This window comes from Danaus plexippus (assembly GCF_018135715.1).
Source record: "Danaus plexippus chromosome 29 unlocalized genomic scaffold, MEX_DaPlex mxdp_36, whole genome shotgun sequence".
Lineage (NCBI taxonomy): Eukaryota > Metazoa > Arthropoda > Insecta > Lepidoptera > Nymphalidae > Danaus > Danaus plexippus.
Genome location: NW_026869857.1, coordinates 266,814 through 284,361, shown reverse-complemented (window position 1 = coordinate 284,361; position 17,548 = coordinate 266,814). Strand labels below are relative to the sequence as shown.

The window sequence follows — 17,548 nt, the reverse complement described above, 5'->3', positions numbered from 1 at the left end:
TTTATATATTAGGCTCAAATAACAAAGTTATTATAACAAACACAACACTACATGCACCACAAATGAACTGGAAAGCAGATGCTGTGATAATGTTTATGCATAATAAAATATATACGAGGTGTATATTTTGTAACATAGTTAAACATATGTCTATATAATATAAAATATAGAGAAAGCTGACAGACATTTTATTAATAAAAATATCACATTAATATTTATAGGAGAATTGTCTTATGCAATTTTTTTAATTAATAACATCATGTGTATGAAGTGTGCTCCGTATTATTCTCATTCTTAGGATGGACTTCGAAGCCCTTCCTAGCAGGTCCCGAATTTGGTTTGGTAGAGAGAGGAGCTTGGACGGTGGAGGTGAGAGTTTAACGTGTGAGATAGGGGCCCCTTAAACTTACACCTGGTTTAGTCCCAGGCACTGTCGAAGCTCCCCTCCCTGCAACGATGGACCCGGCACAGGCACGGTGAATCCATGGAACGATGAGAAGTTACGTCTCTAACTCAGAAATAACTTGGTAATGACTATGTTATGATATTTGTTAGCTATACTTTAATACTACAATGTTTAATATATATATAACAATGGGTAGATAAATCAGTGAACAAAAGTAATCACTTATACATATAATAGGCTAGAAGTCACTTATTGTATTTATGAAAATAATTCAATATATTTTTTACTTATGTCTTATCTAAACATTTTAATATCTTCATTTGATATAAAGTTATTTATGTTTCGAGAACTAACAACCTTTATAATCACTTTACTTCACGTAATATTATATCGTCAATATAAAAAAAGGCGGACGGAGTTGCGGACATTCCCTAGTGATAAAAATATTTGTGTAACAAAGAATACGTGAGACACTCGTAATAATGTAATTACTAAGTATAGATAAATGGTATTTGATGAAGCAATTGATTATAAGATCAAACAATGACTCGGCCTCGGTCGAATCGATGTTTGTACGAAAGATTACACAGCGACTCCAACCCGGCCGAGTTGGAAATACTGAACGGCAGGGCGAGTGAATTGTAGACTCCACAAATCGGCTGGGTTACTTGGCCATCCGCGCCCTACCGGTGACATCATAGGTCCATTCAAGATAACAAGCAATTGAAATTATGTCACGCCCAATATATAGCACTAAATAACACTGAAATACCATCACAGCTCTCGTAATACGATAACTATGAAACAGAATTGATTTTATTAATATCATCCTTGAAAAATATTACACTTAAATGACGGAAGGATTTCGGAAAAGTCTATGTAATCGCGGCAAGCGTCAATAGTCCAGAAATACGGCGACTTGAGTCATTATACAGCGTTCGGGCTAAAAAAAACGACCCAATTTGATCTCCAACATTACGAGCGTCTAAACCACACCCAGATCTTGAAGTGATAGTTACAGCAATCGTAATGTTACGATCTTATAAGAACAAAGATTTATACACGGTATTTAAAGTCAAATACGAGCTCTACTCACCGGTATCGCTTCCAAGAGATGATAATTCGAATTTTGTCACGGCACAAGATCACTTCACTATAGCGTAGCAATGTAAATTAACTTACACTAAGCACACTCACGGCATAATATTGCTAACGGACACATAAAATAATGTTCTCCTCCTCTTAAAGCACCAACACCACAGACATAACGCATTAACTTTATTTTATATTCGTTCGTGTTAGTGGACCGTCTGCTCACACTGCTTCCGTAAATCGATGTCGGAGTTTCGATTCGGCACCGCGGCGACCGCGTCGCTGGCGTCGGCTGTCGTTAAAAACGATGATTACTCTTAACACCAGATGGCGTGATGTTCTTCAGTGTTACTAGGTGTAAAATGCGGTCAATGGTATTATGGAAATACATGTATTTTTTTGTGTAACAGAAATATTTTTGATAGTATTTGCATTTACTGACACGAATATTATAATATAGTTTAATTACATTTATATATATTTGACATTTCGAAAAATGATTAAACTTAAAAAATATGCAGTATTTCGTCAAATTGAATTTTACATAAAATTTACTGTATATCACCCACTATAGTTATTTAATTAAAAATAAATATATGAAACACACTTAAAAATATATACAGAGTTTTGCGTAGGACGAAACGCCAAGGCGCGTAACGCTACTAGCGCCGTCAGTGGAAGATCCGTCAGACCGTCACTCATTTCTAAAATGGCGATCGTTTAGGTTGTGTGTTACTGTTTTATTTTATGTTTTTTTACAAAATTGAAACTGTCTTGATATTAAGGTAACTATTAAAAACTTTTGACAATAATTTAAATTAATATTGTTTTAAATTAAAGTGTTTATGTTATATTTGTATGAAAATTTCAGTTAGTATGGGTCGCTCGCCGAGTCCTCGGCGGCGTGAGGACAGGCGAGATCGGAGGGATAGGGACCGGGACAGAGACAGGGATCGAGAGAGACGGAGGCAACGGACACGCTCGAGATCAAGATCCTTGGAACGGCGGCGACGCTCCCCGGAGAGGAGACGCTCACCGTCCCCGCGCCGGCGGAGGTCGCGGACAGTATCGCCGTCCACATCGTTCGTCCCGAAGCCGAAGAAAAACTTCGGCGAGCGGCCTATCGTCACCCCCGCAGACTTGGAGGGAAAGTCCCCCGAGGAACAAGAAATGCTCAAAGTTATGGGCTTCTGCGGCTTCGACTCCACCAAAGGTAAGAAGGTCGACGGCAACGTAGAGGGTGACGTGCACGTGGTGTTGAAGAGGAAATACAGACAGTATATGAATAGGAAGGGGGGCTTCAACAGGCCCCTCGACTTTGTTGCTTAGTACGGTAATACACAACCTACGTCTGTTAGGCCTGCAGGGTCGCATGTAATGTGATACTGGTGTTTAAAGCTTGTCTTCGTATGTCAACACTTCCAGAACAATCCAGTAACAGAAATATCTTTTAAAACCTTTCTTCGGGCACCAAAACTGGTACACAATCACGTCTGTGACTCCAATAAGAAGTAAAACTATATGAAGGCAATCTTTGAAGCCATTTTTTACTTAGCATTAAGTGTTACACTTTTCAATATTGCGTTAATGACACAATCGAGCGCCGGCTGCAATATCAATGATGTAAATATTAACATCAAAACCCTCACATCTCAAGACAATGTTGCAACCGACGCTCGGATATTAATTAATATTCTGCCACAAACGCATTTGTATATATAAATTGACATACAAACCTGAACTGCTATCTGGCAGTACGTGATGTTATTTGCAACACAGATGCACTCCACCAGTACTCCCTCGGCTTAAAGTTACCGTCGGTTTGTGGCAGGATTTAGTTAAGTTAGCATAAGTCCGGTTACCTCAGTGCTCGCGCGCCACGCCCGCGCGGGTCCAGTATAGCGCTCAGCGCACCAAGAAGTCAACAGGAGTCGATCTGGGCCTGATGATAGTGGCTTATCAAGTTGGATACCTGAAACCCATCTTACAGAAACTCACCGACCTGTGATGTCCATGTTATTTATCAAGTATGGACCACCGCACATCCCAGTCGATTCAAAGAGCTAGCCAACTTGGTAGTCGTGCAATAAGACTGAGCTGTACCCACGTTGAACGTTGCCCGCGCTCCGCACACATAGTTATATTTATACACTATACACCCCCCCTTAACCCCTCATCCTCCACATTTACAATAGCCAGGCCGTGATCGGTTTGGTCTCCGGTGACCAAAAATTGTTTTACACCTATCCGGCATTATTTACATGTGACCGGAGACCAAGGTCCGACTCGGCCGCCTTTATAATATACAAATGTTGCTTGAATGTGATATTTTTTTAAGTAATGAGCGTAGCGCGGGGGGTCTCAGCAACGATCAGCCCAAACCGACTCCGGCTGACTTGTCACACCACTCGCACCACATAGAATGAATCCTGTGTATCAAAATTACAAATTGTCCCTCACAGCTTTGGATCCAACCGATTGGTTAAATACATTAAATAAGAATTTAGCATCAGAAGCTACAAGACTGATAATAAATGCCCGTAATGGCGTTCACTCTGAATGCAAACTTTAATAAAAAAAACAACCAAAATTATTGATTATAATAACGTACCATAAATGTACTCCAGCAGATGCGGTACTAAATTTTTTTTTTTATATAAATTTTAATGAAGAATCTTTGCGATTCATTCCCACATGTAAATACCACGATAATGTACTTTTGGTAATAATAAAGTTTTTTTTTTTTAATTTATTTGCGAGCACGAATCTACGTGAACAGCCTTGGATGGAAAAAGAAATGTTTTGTTTTTGTAACTGAGAATTTTATTTGAAATTTGTAATTGATATATATATATATATATAAAATATTGTTTAGTTAAGTTAAAACGTTGCCGAATGGAATTTTTCAAACTTATTTCCCACTGTATACTTATATTGTACAATTGTGATCCTCATTCGGACAGAATTCCAAGGTTTACAAATTAAATAAAAAAATGATTTGGACTATTATCTTTCATTTACACATAAACCCCTTCTGAATATATTTTTTTATGGCAACACTTCAACTAATCTAATGTTACCATCTTGAAATAATGCTGCCTAATGTAGTACAAGCTTAACATAAAATGTAATATTTTTAAAGATAACATATGAATACAATAAAATGAAAAAGTATTTAGTGTTTATGAGTGATAAGACTCAGTACATTTTGCAAGACTATACTATATATGAGAGCCTACCGTAATGTTGAAGGACTTATTCTTCGTCTCATTCAAATTGGTTCAGATTCGGAATAGTTTATTAATAAAAAGGTATATTAAATTAAATAAAATTAAACAAAATAGATATCTCAATACAGATAAATAGATTTGAGTAACTTATTATTGAGGAAGACAATGTGTTTACAATAACAGATAAAAAAAACTTACAAATAATTAAAAATAGTTTAAATCTACTGAGATTATAAACCTTACAGATTAAGGAAGATAGTTTTAAAAACTTTAACGTATTGTCAAGTGTTAGAGTCATCACACGAGCCGAGACTCGTCAGGATTGTGTTTGGAGAGGAATTAGGTCTAAAAATAAACTTTTCGTGTGTCAAGAGATTTTATACAAAATGTAAATCTTTTAGCACGAATTTAGGGGAATTACAAGGAGTATTATTATACATTATTATGGTATTAATGTTTTATGTTATTCTGATGTAAAATCTACATTATTAGATCGTCCCAAAAATATATGACACGGAGATTACATTAACTGCAATACTGTAGGTTTTGTGTTTAAACAATATTTAAAAACGTATTATATTTTTGGATGGAACTTTTGAAACTGGATCCATTTGTAAAGGAACGCAGCTGGGAGATGTAGTACCGACAGCAATTACCTATTATGTCACAACCCGATAGTTATATTCGGGGTTGGCATTGACCTTGCACATTGAGGGTCCCTCTACAAAAACCGACCCTGGCCGGCTTGTGGGAAATTTACCAGTTTTAAAGCTAACGAATAAAGAAATTTGTTGTGAATAAGATTTATATGCCTTGGTGTGATTCAAGCGTCTTACGGGAGCGTCATAATGAAGCAGTTTTTGGTGTCTGGACTTAATAACGGTTGAAGGAACGCAACTAAAGAGACTTCTATTTGTGGAATATAGTTAATATGAATCTATCCACGTTATAAAGAAGTATTTTAGTATTTTTAATAAAATCAAAACTGATCAAAATCAAGTACGATTTATCGGGATGACGGAGGAATAGCTGGAGGAAAAAAGTGTCGAATTTTTACGAGTTACTGTATGTTTAATAAAACGTGTACATTTATTCTATTTTGTAATTGCTTTTGTCTACTAACCCGTCCTCGTGAACACCAGAGTTGTTCTCTGCCACTACTGCCATTGAATCCAAACTGCACTTCATGGTCCATCCGTATAGTTTTGGGATTGGGATTGAGATGAAATATTAAATGAGTGGATAATTTGAATGATGGGTAGGTTTCGCGATACAAAAATTGGGTGCGCAATATAACTGGCGTAATTTCGGGATCGGGATAAAAGGAAGCCTATCCTTTTAATCATCATATATCTCTACACTAAAATTCATCAAAATCAAAATATCGTGAAAACGTTATAGACAAACAGACAATCAAACTTATTTTGGCATTTATAATATTAGTAAGGATTATTTGCATTGGTTTCAACTTATCCTTGCATGGGGACGGTTGAAACAAATAATCTTTTTTTTAAACTTGATTTTACACTTAAAAGTTATGGAGTGGTCTCCAAAAAGAGGGACCGAAAATAAACTGATAGGAGGTCTTTTATTTAGTATATATCTGTAATCTTTCGCTAACTAATTCTGATGCTATGGTCTATGAACTTTAAAATTTTTCAACCGTTCCCAGTCTACTGTCTACCCCTTTTAAACCAGATATCTGATTCTGACATAAATATACCCTAGTCAAATGATTTGTGAAGCATCAATGTATAAACACTTCTTTAAAAAATATTTTATAAAAACAATTGTATGTTTTTACTTAACAATGCAGTTCCTCTAAATAAAATTAATTAAACAAATACACAGAGGAATTTGAGATTGGCTGAATGGTAACATAATATTAAGGCAAAGCGTTGGTTCGAAAAAGTTTTAACGTTATTCCCGCCATTAATAGTGTCAAACGAAAGAAATTACACTACAAATTATGAAGTTGTAAATTGTCAAATTATTACCATATTTTCTATGTTTGTTTGAAGATATTAAAAAGATTTAATTTTGTTATAAAAGATAAGGGTAATTGTAAAATACAAAATGGAAGATATATAGTTACGAATGAAAACTTTCGCGTCGGTCGCTCAATTCATTCGTTGATATTATATGGACGGAGTACGTGGTTTTGCGTAAACAATGTGAGTATTTATTAAGGTAGAAGGATATTAAAGGTATACTTTTCGTTATTAATCAGTAAAAGACCGAATCAAAGAAATAATAAACATGCTTTTATTTATATGATAGGTATATGAAAACACTTTGTAATCTTAATATTATATACTTATATATAACAACATTCATGTGTAGCTTTGACGAAGCGAAGCAAGGATTATAAAAACTATATTATACAGGGTTTTTGCTGTATATATTAATGAGTGCTAGGTTAGTGTATGTATAACGCAAGGCGAAAAGAAACACGAGCATGTGTTGTAACATTTATTATGAGTGACGTCTCGCTCCTTACAGCCGCTCGTCTCACTCGAGGGGCGCGTTGTAAGAGCAATAGGAACTTTAACATTAGTGATCGAGTGCGGCCGGGGCGGGGGCCGAGTCGCGGCGGGAGCATCTCGTCCACCGGGGCTGGTGATATGTACAGGGCGCTCCGCTCTAGAAGGGCGCGGCGTCGTCCAGGGTGTGCAGCCAGTTGAAGATCATCATGTTGCGCTCGTACTTGGACAGCGGCCGGCCTCGCTCCCGCTCCAGCTCCGACGCGGTCAGCGCCAACTGAGCTGCCTCCGGGGCTGGCGGTGAGCATGGAACATCATATAAACATTATAAGTGACGCGAGTGACGCCAGATGCGCCACCCCCGCCCTCGCGTCACTCACCGCTGGTGGTGGGCACGGCGAGCGTCACGCCCCCGGCGCCGGCCGCCACCTGACACACACATACATACATTATAAACACGTTACGTATTAGAATATATATATGAAATGTTATCACCTCCAGCTTGTCCAGGTTGAACTCTGACTGCGAGAGGCGTTCCAGGGCTCTGTACGTCGTCAGCAGGCGGCGCTTTATGTAGTTCTGTCGGACCTGGAGGTGTATATACGGATAGTGTTGCCACGACTAGAATATTGTTCTGCTGCTGGTGGATGGGTTACCTTTTTATTATCAGCGTGGACCCTGGGCGGGCCGGGCGGGGCGGGCGGGGCTCGCTGCGGGGAAGGAAGCTGCGAGCCTCCCACTGACCCATGGAAAATATATAATGTTTTATATCGTGGTCCAACTCACTCCCGAATGTACTGATACTGATAGGTTACATATAACCACACCGCGTACTGATCTCGCGGAGAGGTCTGAGAACCGTTGGCGACCAACTAACCAGGGTCCATACTTAATATCAAACCGACGGACCTTAACCGGCCAGTTCACACCACAACTAGCCTGGTCTACTCCGATGACGACGCCATCTGTGACCGTTCATAATCTGATGGCTGTATTCACGTCTGCTTTGAACATGACACATGGATGCCCGGTATGTATGATCAGCATACTCCTCACAGAACAGTACACTCACAGGAATAAGAAAAGATTTTGACCAGACATGCATCGAAAGGTAGAGGTTGGTCGACTGGTTTTATTTAGAACTAGTTTTTGCCCGCGACTTCGTTCATTTCGACGTAAATAATGTACAGCTGACCGGGCGCACTATATTCCTCCCTAGCGGCCGTAAATAACCAGATATTGGAGTTCATTAAGTTTTTTTTTCTTTTTCGATCGAACAGATTTAAATACCCCATGTCCGTCTCCTGGTCCTAAGCTACCTTCCCGCCAATTTCCAACCACATCCCTACAGCCGTTCTTGAGTTATAAATAGTGCAACTAACACAACCTCCTTTTATATATATGTACTAGCTTCGCCCGCGACTTTGTCCGCGTTAGTTTCATAATAAGAAATGTATAGACCAGGCGAATGGTTCCGATTTAGAGGCAGTAAAACAGACTTTAAATTTAATAAGTAATTTTTTTTTGGTCGAACGAATTCAGAAGTATCCAATGTCCGTCTCCTGGTTTCAAACTACCTGGCCACAAGTTTCCAGCCAAATCCGTACTGTGAACCTTGACTTAAAAATACTGTGACTAACTTTCCTAACCTCTCTCTTATATTTATAAGATGTATGTATTATTTACTATACGTGACGAACCTGCTACCCACGTGCTGCAGGAGCGGGACGCGGCGCTCATGGTGAGAGCCTCCAGCGCCGCGGACAGACCCAGCTCCGACGTGGCGCTGGAAGACAGGTGGGGTCAGGAAGCACGACTTACATGTGTACAGCGGACACGGTCCGACGAAATAGAGTTGGAGATCAGAGATGTCGCGGAAAAATGGCACAGACAATGTAATGATGGGTCGTAGCTGTTCATGACGAGTCTCCCGTGACGCTTACAGTTAACATAGTTGTGGCAGTAATATATATATATAGAGAGAGAGAGAGAGAGAGAGAATTAGGACATGATATCTACGTTGGAAAAGAAAATGAAAGTGAAACGCGTACTATCCCGGCGGTCGCAGGTTTGAATCCTGCTCGTGATGAATTTTTGTTATCTGTCTGTCTGTGTGTCTCCTGGGGACTCTATAAGATTATGACTCTGATATATATGTTGGAAACTTAACAAAACAAAACCTATTTTTCATTCATACCACGTTCTCATGTAACCAGATTCCACCATTTTATCATCCTGAAGTCCTCGTGAGTGTATTGTTTTTTGGGGATCAAAGTTCACTCACCCCCGGACCGGGCGGCCTCCGCCCAGCGCGGCGCCCGCGTCATCCGCGCTGAATGACCGTCGGAGCCCTAACTGAGCACACAGCGCCGCGCAACCAGCTAACAGTTCGCGACTGGCGTCAGACTGGGGCAGGGGACCCGAGCCACATCTAGAAAAAAAAAAATGTTGTCATACAAATGTCCGAATACCCTCTAAACCAGCTTTTCCCAAGTGATAAGGCCTCCTAGTGAGCGATAGGCCTCAAGGTTTATGAGAGACCCAGAAAAATAGAGGCCTGGATGATTTGTATTGTCATTTAGCTAGGATAAGTTGTAGTGGTTTTGTATAGGTGTAAAAATGGGGCGCAGATAAATAATATTCTCCGAGTGAGTATAGACAACATAAATATAGAATATAATGAAAAAACTCTTTCCATTTCAATGAAAAAAAACTTTAAATTAGTTTAAAATACAAACAAAATTGAATTAATAGCTAGTATAGTGGAAATGTGCCCTACTTGAAAGGCTTCCCATCAGGGTTGGGGCTGGCTACCCTCAGAGACGGATCCGGACCCTGGCCCGCCTGGAAACAAAGTTAGTAACCAAGTACAGATAAAATATACATTTATTACACAGTATCTACTTCTATGAGATCTGTCTATAAGACGAAACCTCTCAGCATTCAATGGATTCACCGTGTGGGTGCTGGGTCCATCGCTGCAGGGAGAGGAGCTTCAACAGCGCCTGGGACTAAACCAGGTGTAGGTTTAAGGGGCCTCTACCTAACACTCGTTAAACGCTCACCTCCACCATCCAAGCTCCTCTCTACCTAACCAAATTTGAAACTAAAAAAATATAATTTGTTCTGTGACATACAGACGACGTAACAAATACTCGTTTCTTCAAACTTGGTAAAACAATCTCGGACAACTATTAAACAGTTATATTAATTTAAAGATAATTATCAGTAAATTAAGAGTTGTTTCTAATAATTCATTAATACAATGTTCGATCAATAAACCAAGATCTGTATAGATTTGAATTTAATCCAGAGATTAATTGAGATCTCCATAGATTTGATTCCAAAAATATCTCAAGTAGATTATTAAAAAGAAAGGTACCCAAATATTAGCCAAATAACATTTATTTCCTGATGTGACTTTCCTTATAATTTAAATTAAAACTCATCCGAGTTCTTTTAACTGGATGCTGTTGATAAAGAGTGTTATGTTAAGATTCTCACCCTGCAAGCGAGTAGTCTCAGAACTTTAGCATCACTAGCGGCCGAGGACACACTGAACAAACTCAGCTCTGTGGTGACGGACTCATGTGACGGGGACCGGGCCACCCCTCCTCCCCTCCAGCCATCTCCAGGGCAAAGCTCCACTACACCAGATATACCAACACTTAGTCGTGATCAATAGTCCACTGGGAATCTATACTAACTTATTCTTAAAAAAGCAGCTCGGTAGTTCTTTACTAGGAAACTAAGATAATATAAAAAATTCCTTTCTTATAGGATCTATAATATCATTTTCCCATTTCACGTCGAGTGAAAATCGTGACGCGGTAAGTTAAGGAATTAAAAAATATAAACTAGAATTAAAATTACTCGTACAGAAAACGACAAATAAAGAAAATAAGTTATTACTCGGTCGAAATACAGATAATACTTACATCATGCAATAACTCATCGGATTAAATCCAATTAACACAGACTATTGAACATTAACGGAGATATTCAAGCGAAAATAATAAAAAATAAATATTTATTTATAAAAAAAAAAAAAATCCGGCGAAATTATTTAAGGAAGCATCAAATGTACTAAGTCACCGTTGATGTTGGGCTCCACGATGAGGATCTTCTGTCGCAGCTTCCCGAGACCAAGGTAACCGGACTCCTCTCTTATGTATTTATTATTTATATTGTAAACAATAAATTCAGCGAAAATACAATCTGCGTCTACTCCATGACACTAGGGACGTGCGTTCAGGAACATATACATACATGAAAAAAATTGTAAAAAACAAAATTATTTATAACAATTTATATAATTTTAAATAATAATATTATTAAAAATAAATCAATAAATATTATATACATTAAATAAAATGTTCGACAACTGGCGACATCTATCGAAAGAAATTAGAGTGAGATTTGATTAACTCACGGAATGGTATAACAGATGTCGCCAGTAAGGAACGAGGTAGGCCTTGAGATGGAATTAAAAAAAATAGAAAAGTTGTCATTTTAAAACATTTTTTTTTCCATTATTATTAGTTGAAATCTGGACAGATTATCTGAATACTTACGATTTATAATACAATAGTATTAATTAGATCATTTAGTATATATATATACATATATATATACATATATATATATATAAATATAAATGTATATATATAAATGTATATAGATATATATATACATTTATATTTATATATATATAAATATAAATGTATATATATATATAAATTTATATACCTACGAGATAATGATGTTATGATTTGTAACAATCGATAAATATTATTGATTGTACTGAACAATCCGCTCCGTCCTGATGCTAACCATTCCCACCGGCTTACATGACGCCCGTCACATATATAAAAAGTTATTACAGAGCAAGGATTTTTGATGTTTCTCAATAAATTTAATTATTTAAGTAAATATGTTTACCAAAACTCAGTTATCGTCGATATATTATGTGTATATTTTCTAAGAGTATTTACACACCACTGATAGACGTCGTGAGGAGACCTGGTCTTATAAATCCGTCTCGAGCGAGCGTGGTGATTAATGCTCTAACCTTCTCCATGTGAGGAGAGGCCTTTCAGCGGTGGGCTCCGACAGGCTGGTGATGATGATGAATTAATAACTTCTATATTTTTCAATATTTTTATCGTTCATCACTTTTACTTCTATATATAAGTTAAACTAATAAACATATTTTAAGTACTAATTAAATTACTACACACACCGGCGTCATGTGAGCCGATCCTTAACACACACACATCGCTGTGTGTACACGGGCTGGTCGTGTGCGTGTGTGCGTGACATTTTATTTCACGTCGTCGTGAGACTCGTACGAAACATTCCCAAATATACAACGCATATGATTTTGCATTGAATTTAAATTAATGCACGGTGTAAAGTTTTGTATAAATTAATCTTAAAAACGACACCAAAATTAAAAATAATATTTATGTATATATATATATAATGTTTGAACAAATAACATTAAATTACTTATTGTAATGGCAATAACTCCGTGAGTCACCGACGCGCGGCTCGTGTGAGGGACGTGTGTTTTTTATATGAGATCTATCAACATTTTAAGCACAAATAACAAATAAATACATATTATATATAACTTATATTAAGTCAGCTCCTCCTAAGTCCTAAGCCATCTATCGATATACTTACTGACTGTCCGTTTATAGTAACCGTAACGACTCGTATAGTAATTCCGTGACAGTATGTTTACCACGAGTCCCAAACGAAGCGTTACTCGTCAACACATGACTTTAATAATATGATCTGTAATGATTTAGATTGAAAAACCGTTGACTCTCCGTGTTTAGTGAGAAAATACAAACGCATAGTAAACATATTAATTAAATTAATTAGTTAGTAATATAAGATTAATTTCAACTTTGTTCAAATCACGGAATAAATGTTTGGTGAAAATAAAATAATTTTATTAACTTTTGCTTGAAAAAAAAAATTGATAAAAAATTTCAAATCCGACAAATAATGTTTAATGAAAAAAAATGAAACACGCACACATGTGTAGAGACACACGGAGAGGGCGGCAGGGCTGGCGCTGAGCTCGGGTGCGCGGAAACAAGATGTGAAACTTTTTATTCAAATAATTTATTAGATACTATAACACTATTAATTTATTAAATTTACACAAAAGTATGAGCAATTTTAAATTAATAATTTTCAAGTTTCTCGATTTAATGTTGTCGTGATATTAAATCTGATAAACACAAACGAATGATTTAACCTCCCTCCGGATATGTACGACCTATCACACCGACGCGTAACGAATTTATAAAACTAATATTAATTTAAGCTATTAATTTCCGCTGTTGCTGTTTAAATTATGCCTTTCTTCATCAGATCATCACCGACCAGTTCTCAGGAGACTCCTCTTCCATACAACACAGGGCTGTATCTTAAATATAAATATTACTTTATAAAATTAATATTTTTCAGACAAAAAAAAATACTTTATTTGTCAACCCTGACACAAACACAACACACACACACACACACACACGCACTCACACGCACACACACACAACATGAAACCAAACTCTGTCAAACTAAATGTATACAGTCACTAGAGATGGGACACAAGGGATGATACTAGAGGCGATATAGATAGTTATTGATATGAAAGGTCGATGAAAATTGTATATTATATAAATAATTTAAAATATTCTAGGTGTTAGTAAAAACATGTCATATCTTGTTAAGTGTAATACAACTAACCTAAAAGTGAATTAATCAGATAAATTTTAAAAAAATAAATAAATTTATATCACAGTTTCCGGAAGCGACGCTATTAAAAGTCTTAACAGAATATTATAGAAGTATTAATAGTTGGTTTTGTTTGTGAAACAAACTTTATGATAATATTATTTTCTATCGTCATCAATGAACCAGGAATCTCGTCAATCCCTAGCGGTCATGCGAGGTATGTACCTATTATTATTAGCGCAGTAGGTTTAGAACACACTGAGAGTAAATTTATATTAAAAGAGAACGAAGTCTTTGTTACCAACATTATTATTATTATTATTTATTATTACATATAATACAGGAACTTTTCTATAAATATTTATATTTATATTTATTTAAAGAAACAACTTCAATCGTATATTTCCTAACAACGACTTATAAAATGTTATCTTGTCAGAAGTTGCTTGTTAGTCTGTTTTATGAAAGGAAAGTGAAAGTTTACAAAGAATCGTTGGAAAACTGAATTAAATGTTTGTTGTTGAATTTAAAATATTGATTTAAAAGTAAAATATTATATCAATAAAATATATTTCCCTCGGTGTGTCACAACATATCTTGGCCAAGGACTATGCACAGAGTAGATACAAAAAAGAGCGTTTGTAATTATTTTTTTCAATATAAAATTAACAAAATAAACAATTCAACTTTACTATTTAAATAAAATATTACTTTCCTACTAATTTAACATAAATTCATCACAACCGATTTGGTACCCATCTATGTTTTATTACTCTGTGCGAATTGAAGAAGCCAATTTGCTGTTTGAAATTATTTTTAGGGTTCGTCGTGAAATAATTAATTATTGAGAAAAAAATGTACAAAGATGAGGCTAGTAAGTAACAAATATATATATATGGAAAACGTTTGCAAGAGACATAATGTTTACAAAATTTGTACCTAAAACGTTATGTGTACATATATATACGTGTAAATATATTTATATTTATTTATATATATATATACGTTTATATGTCTGTGTGTATACAGCTTTACATTAAATATTAATTGAAATAATTCTCGTTTAAGATAAATACATTTCATTACAAAATAACTTTACCGCCATTTTGACTAAAAATAGAACGCGAACAGACCTACTGAGAGTCAGAGGCGCCAACGAACTATTGTAAAAATAATACAGTGGTATTAAAAATATATATTCAGCAAATACATATGTATATACAGCGCATGAGATTAATATTAAATTTCTAATACTTTTCAATATACTATAGTTAATTTTTTAAACAGTTCTGTGTAATAATAATAATTATATGCCCGATCTAGAGAAACGTAGCTCTTTATTGATATGAGAGTGTTTTGGAACGGCTTATTTACGTCATCGACCAGGATCACGAACTATGGATGTGACATTTACTATTGTTTACTTTATTCGTGTTTCACATTAGCTATAAATAAAAATATATTATTTGTATTCTTAAAACTTAAAAATATACTTAAATGAATATATGTTATATTGGTATTATTATATGAATAACTATATAAAATTCTATTAAATTATCCCTAATAAATTAAAATACTATAATATAATTTAATAACACATACATATACATATATATACACATATACTATATATAATTATATATGTCATGTATTCGGAATGCCGCATCCATAGTTAGTGTGAAGACAATCAAGTTTCGTATGACTACACTCACACTAACACAATGTGTACTCAAATCAAATATAGAATAAATTAATGTTTTAAATCCTGAACCTTATTACGGGGGAATAAGGATCAAGTTATTATTACCGTTTTGCGATACAAACGCTTTGTTCTAGCTGATACTGCGTTTAAAATTCGACCTTATTTAAATGCAATAGAGTCGTATTTATTTTCGACGTTTTTTCTAATCTTTAAAGAATGCAATACCTTACTTTTTTTTAAATATGTTTGATAATGTTACGAAAACTGTCCTTATATATGTATATATATAAATATATATTTATTTATATATTCTGTTTGTATGTCATATACATATATATATTTATATACATATATACATATATATAAATATATATTAAATTAAATTATAACCACGACTCTGAATTATACAAGATGTTAATTTTAATTCAGCTCATTTTCCTTATTCATGTAACATAATGTCTCTCATATAATGTAAAAATACAAGTTAATATATGTACTTTATAGTAATTATAAAATTAATAACTAGAATAAAAGACGAAACAATACGAAAATCTCAAAACTGAAATTCACAAAGTACAGAAAATTATTAAAAATATATTAAAATTTATTTTAAAAACAAACAAACACGGAAAAAATTTATATGTATGTGGAGTCCCTTAGTGTGCGAGCGGGACGGAGCGACGCAGCCGGCGGACGGGAGGGAGCGGGACGGGGATATAATTAAAAGTTTTGTCGCGTCGGATTTCTGAGGGAAGGACTAGGACTGTTGTGGAGACGACTCGACGCACAAAAATAATGACTGAATCTGAATATACAAGTAAATAACAAATAAATAGAGATTTTGATTAACACACACAAACATTAAACAAAAAACAGTAGATTAGATATTAAATATAAATTTCGTCATATATTTATCAAAGCCAATTACTAATGAAAGAAAAATATAATTAAATATGTCAGTAGCATTATAGATATATATATATATATATATCTATATACGTATATATATCCTCACCGTCTCCACCGGCGGTCTCTCATCTGTGAAGACTGTATTGCAATGATTCCCTTCCCTCCCCCGGCTGCCGATGTGAGTATGTCTGTTTGTTACGTTACAGATCCTAAACTACTTCGAGTTACTACAGGCGCTTCTCATAAATAAAAATATGTGTTTTGTATAACTCGTTTATTTTCTTATGTCAAAAAAATATCTTTTTTCATATACATATTTGAAATTTCTCGGTATAAAATTTTAGTTTTTCATTATTATAAAAGGTTTAACGAATCGGATTAGTAAAGATGTCATAGGTCAAGTTAGATTTGAAACACGAAACGAAAAAAAAACATTTTTCATGAAAATTTAATAAAATATTTTTTTTTTAAATAAAAAAAAAACAACAAATAAATCTCTATTACTTCTGTTTGTAGATTTATTTCAAAATAAAAAAAGGTTACATTTAAATTTAGACTTTAATTCTATAGTAATAAAGTGTAATTTTTACTAATCGCTTATATAACTTAAGCCATTCTACAAGCGAACAAGCAAATTAAGGTCTTTTATAAATAAAGGAATCATACAATTGATTTAAATTTAAATTATTTTTTTTTAATATTTTTTTTTTTAATAAAAACTAAAAATTTATTTGAATTAAGAACATTCGAACTGTAGTCATCCCGTGTGCTGTAAGGACCAGGACATAACGCGGACGAGGATATATACATATATATATATATAAAAATATATAATTTTTGTATATATATACATATTTATACTAATATATGTATATGAAAATATTATATTTTATATATTTATTTAAATTCTTAAAATAATTTGCACATAAATAATATTATTTGACGAGATTTAATATTTTTTTATTTTAAATTT

At 34.8% G+C, this 17,548-nt stretch overlaps 3 protein-coding genes across 10 annotated transcripts in view; 1 reads left to right on the top strand and 2 right to left on the bottom strand.

Annotated features, from left to right (window-relative positions):
• The window catches only part of LOC116776874 (protein hu-li tai shao), a 32,082-nt gene extending 30,273 nt beyond the window's left edge, over positions 1-1,809 (bottom strand). For 7 of the 8 annotated variants that reach the window (XM_032670156.2, XM_032670158.2, XM_061529092.1 and 4 more), the window contains exon 1: positions 1,503-1,803. The gene's annotated coding sequence lies outside the window, so the exon portion shown is untranslated. Of the gene's footprint in view, positions 1-1,502 lie in introns of all 8 variants that reach the window. The other variant, XM_061529095.1, reaches the window with a different exon arrangement.
• A 382-nt stretch (positions 1,810-2,191) lies between these two features.
• LOC116776917 (U4/U6.U5 small nuclear ribonucleoprotein 27 kDa protein) lies at positions 2,192-4,501 on the top strand. The gene is made up of 2 exons (XM_032670219.2): positions 2,192-2,283; positions 2,370-4,501. The coding sequence occupies exon 2, from the start codon at positions 2,375-2,377 to the stop codon at positions 2,825-2,827; it is 453 nt and encodes a 150-aa protein (XP_032526110.1). The 5' UTR covers positions 2,192-2,283; positions 2,370-2,374; the 3' UTR covers positions 2,828-4,501.
• Positions 4,502-7,187: 2,686 nt separating this feature from the next.
• LOC116776765 (uncharacterized) lies at positions 7,188-12,047 on the bottom strand. The gene is made up of 10 exons (XM_061528909.1): positions 12,021-12,047; positions 11,307-11,448; positions 10,716-10,858; positions 9,991-10,055; positions 9,496-9,642; positions 8,912-8,997; positions 7,868-7,950; positions 7,707-7,799; positions 7,592-7,640; positions 7,188-7,505 (listed from the first exon to the last, which is right to left on the bottom strand). The coding sequence occupies exons 1-10, from the start codon at positions 12,045-12,047 to the stop codon at positions 7,372-7,374; spliced, it is 969 nt and encodes a 322-aa protein (XP_061384893.1). The 3' UTR covers positions 7,188-7,371.
• Positions 12,048-17,548: the final 5,501 nt, after the last annotated feature.

Excerpts from the sequence above, each read along its gene's own strand:
- LOC116776917 (XM_032670219.2), top strand. The coding sequence starts at position 2,375 with ATGGGTCGCTCGCCGAGTCCTCGGCGGCGTGAGGACAGGCGAGATCGG.
- LOC116776765 (XM_061528909.1), bottom strand. The coding sequence starts at position 12,047 with ATGGTTAGCATCAGGACGGAGCGGATT. Across the intron at positions 11,449-12,020 it reads GCATCAGGACGGAGCGGATT|TGTCATGGAGTAGACGCAGA; the intron begins GTTCAGTACAAT and ends GCACGTCCCTAG. Across the intron at positions 7,641-7,706 it reads TCAACCTGGACAAGCTGGAG|GTGGCGGCCGGCGCCGGGGG; the intron begins GTGATAACATTT and ends TGTGTGTGTCAG.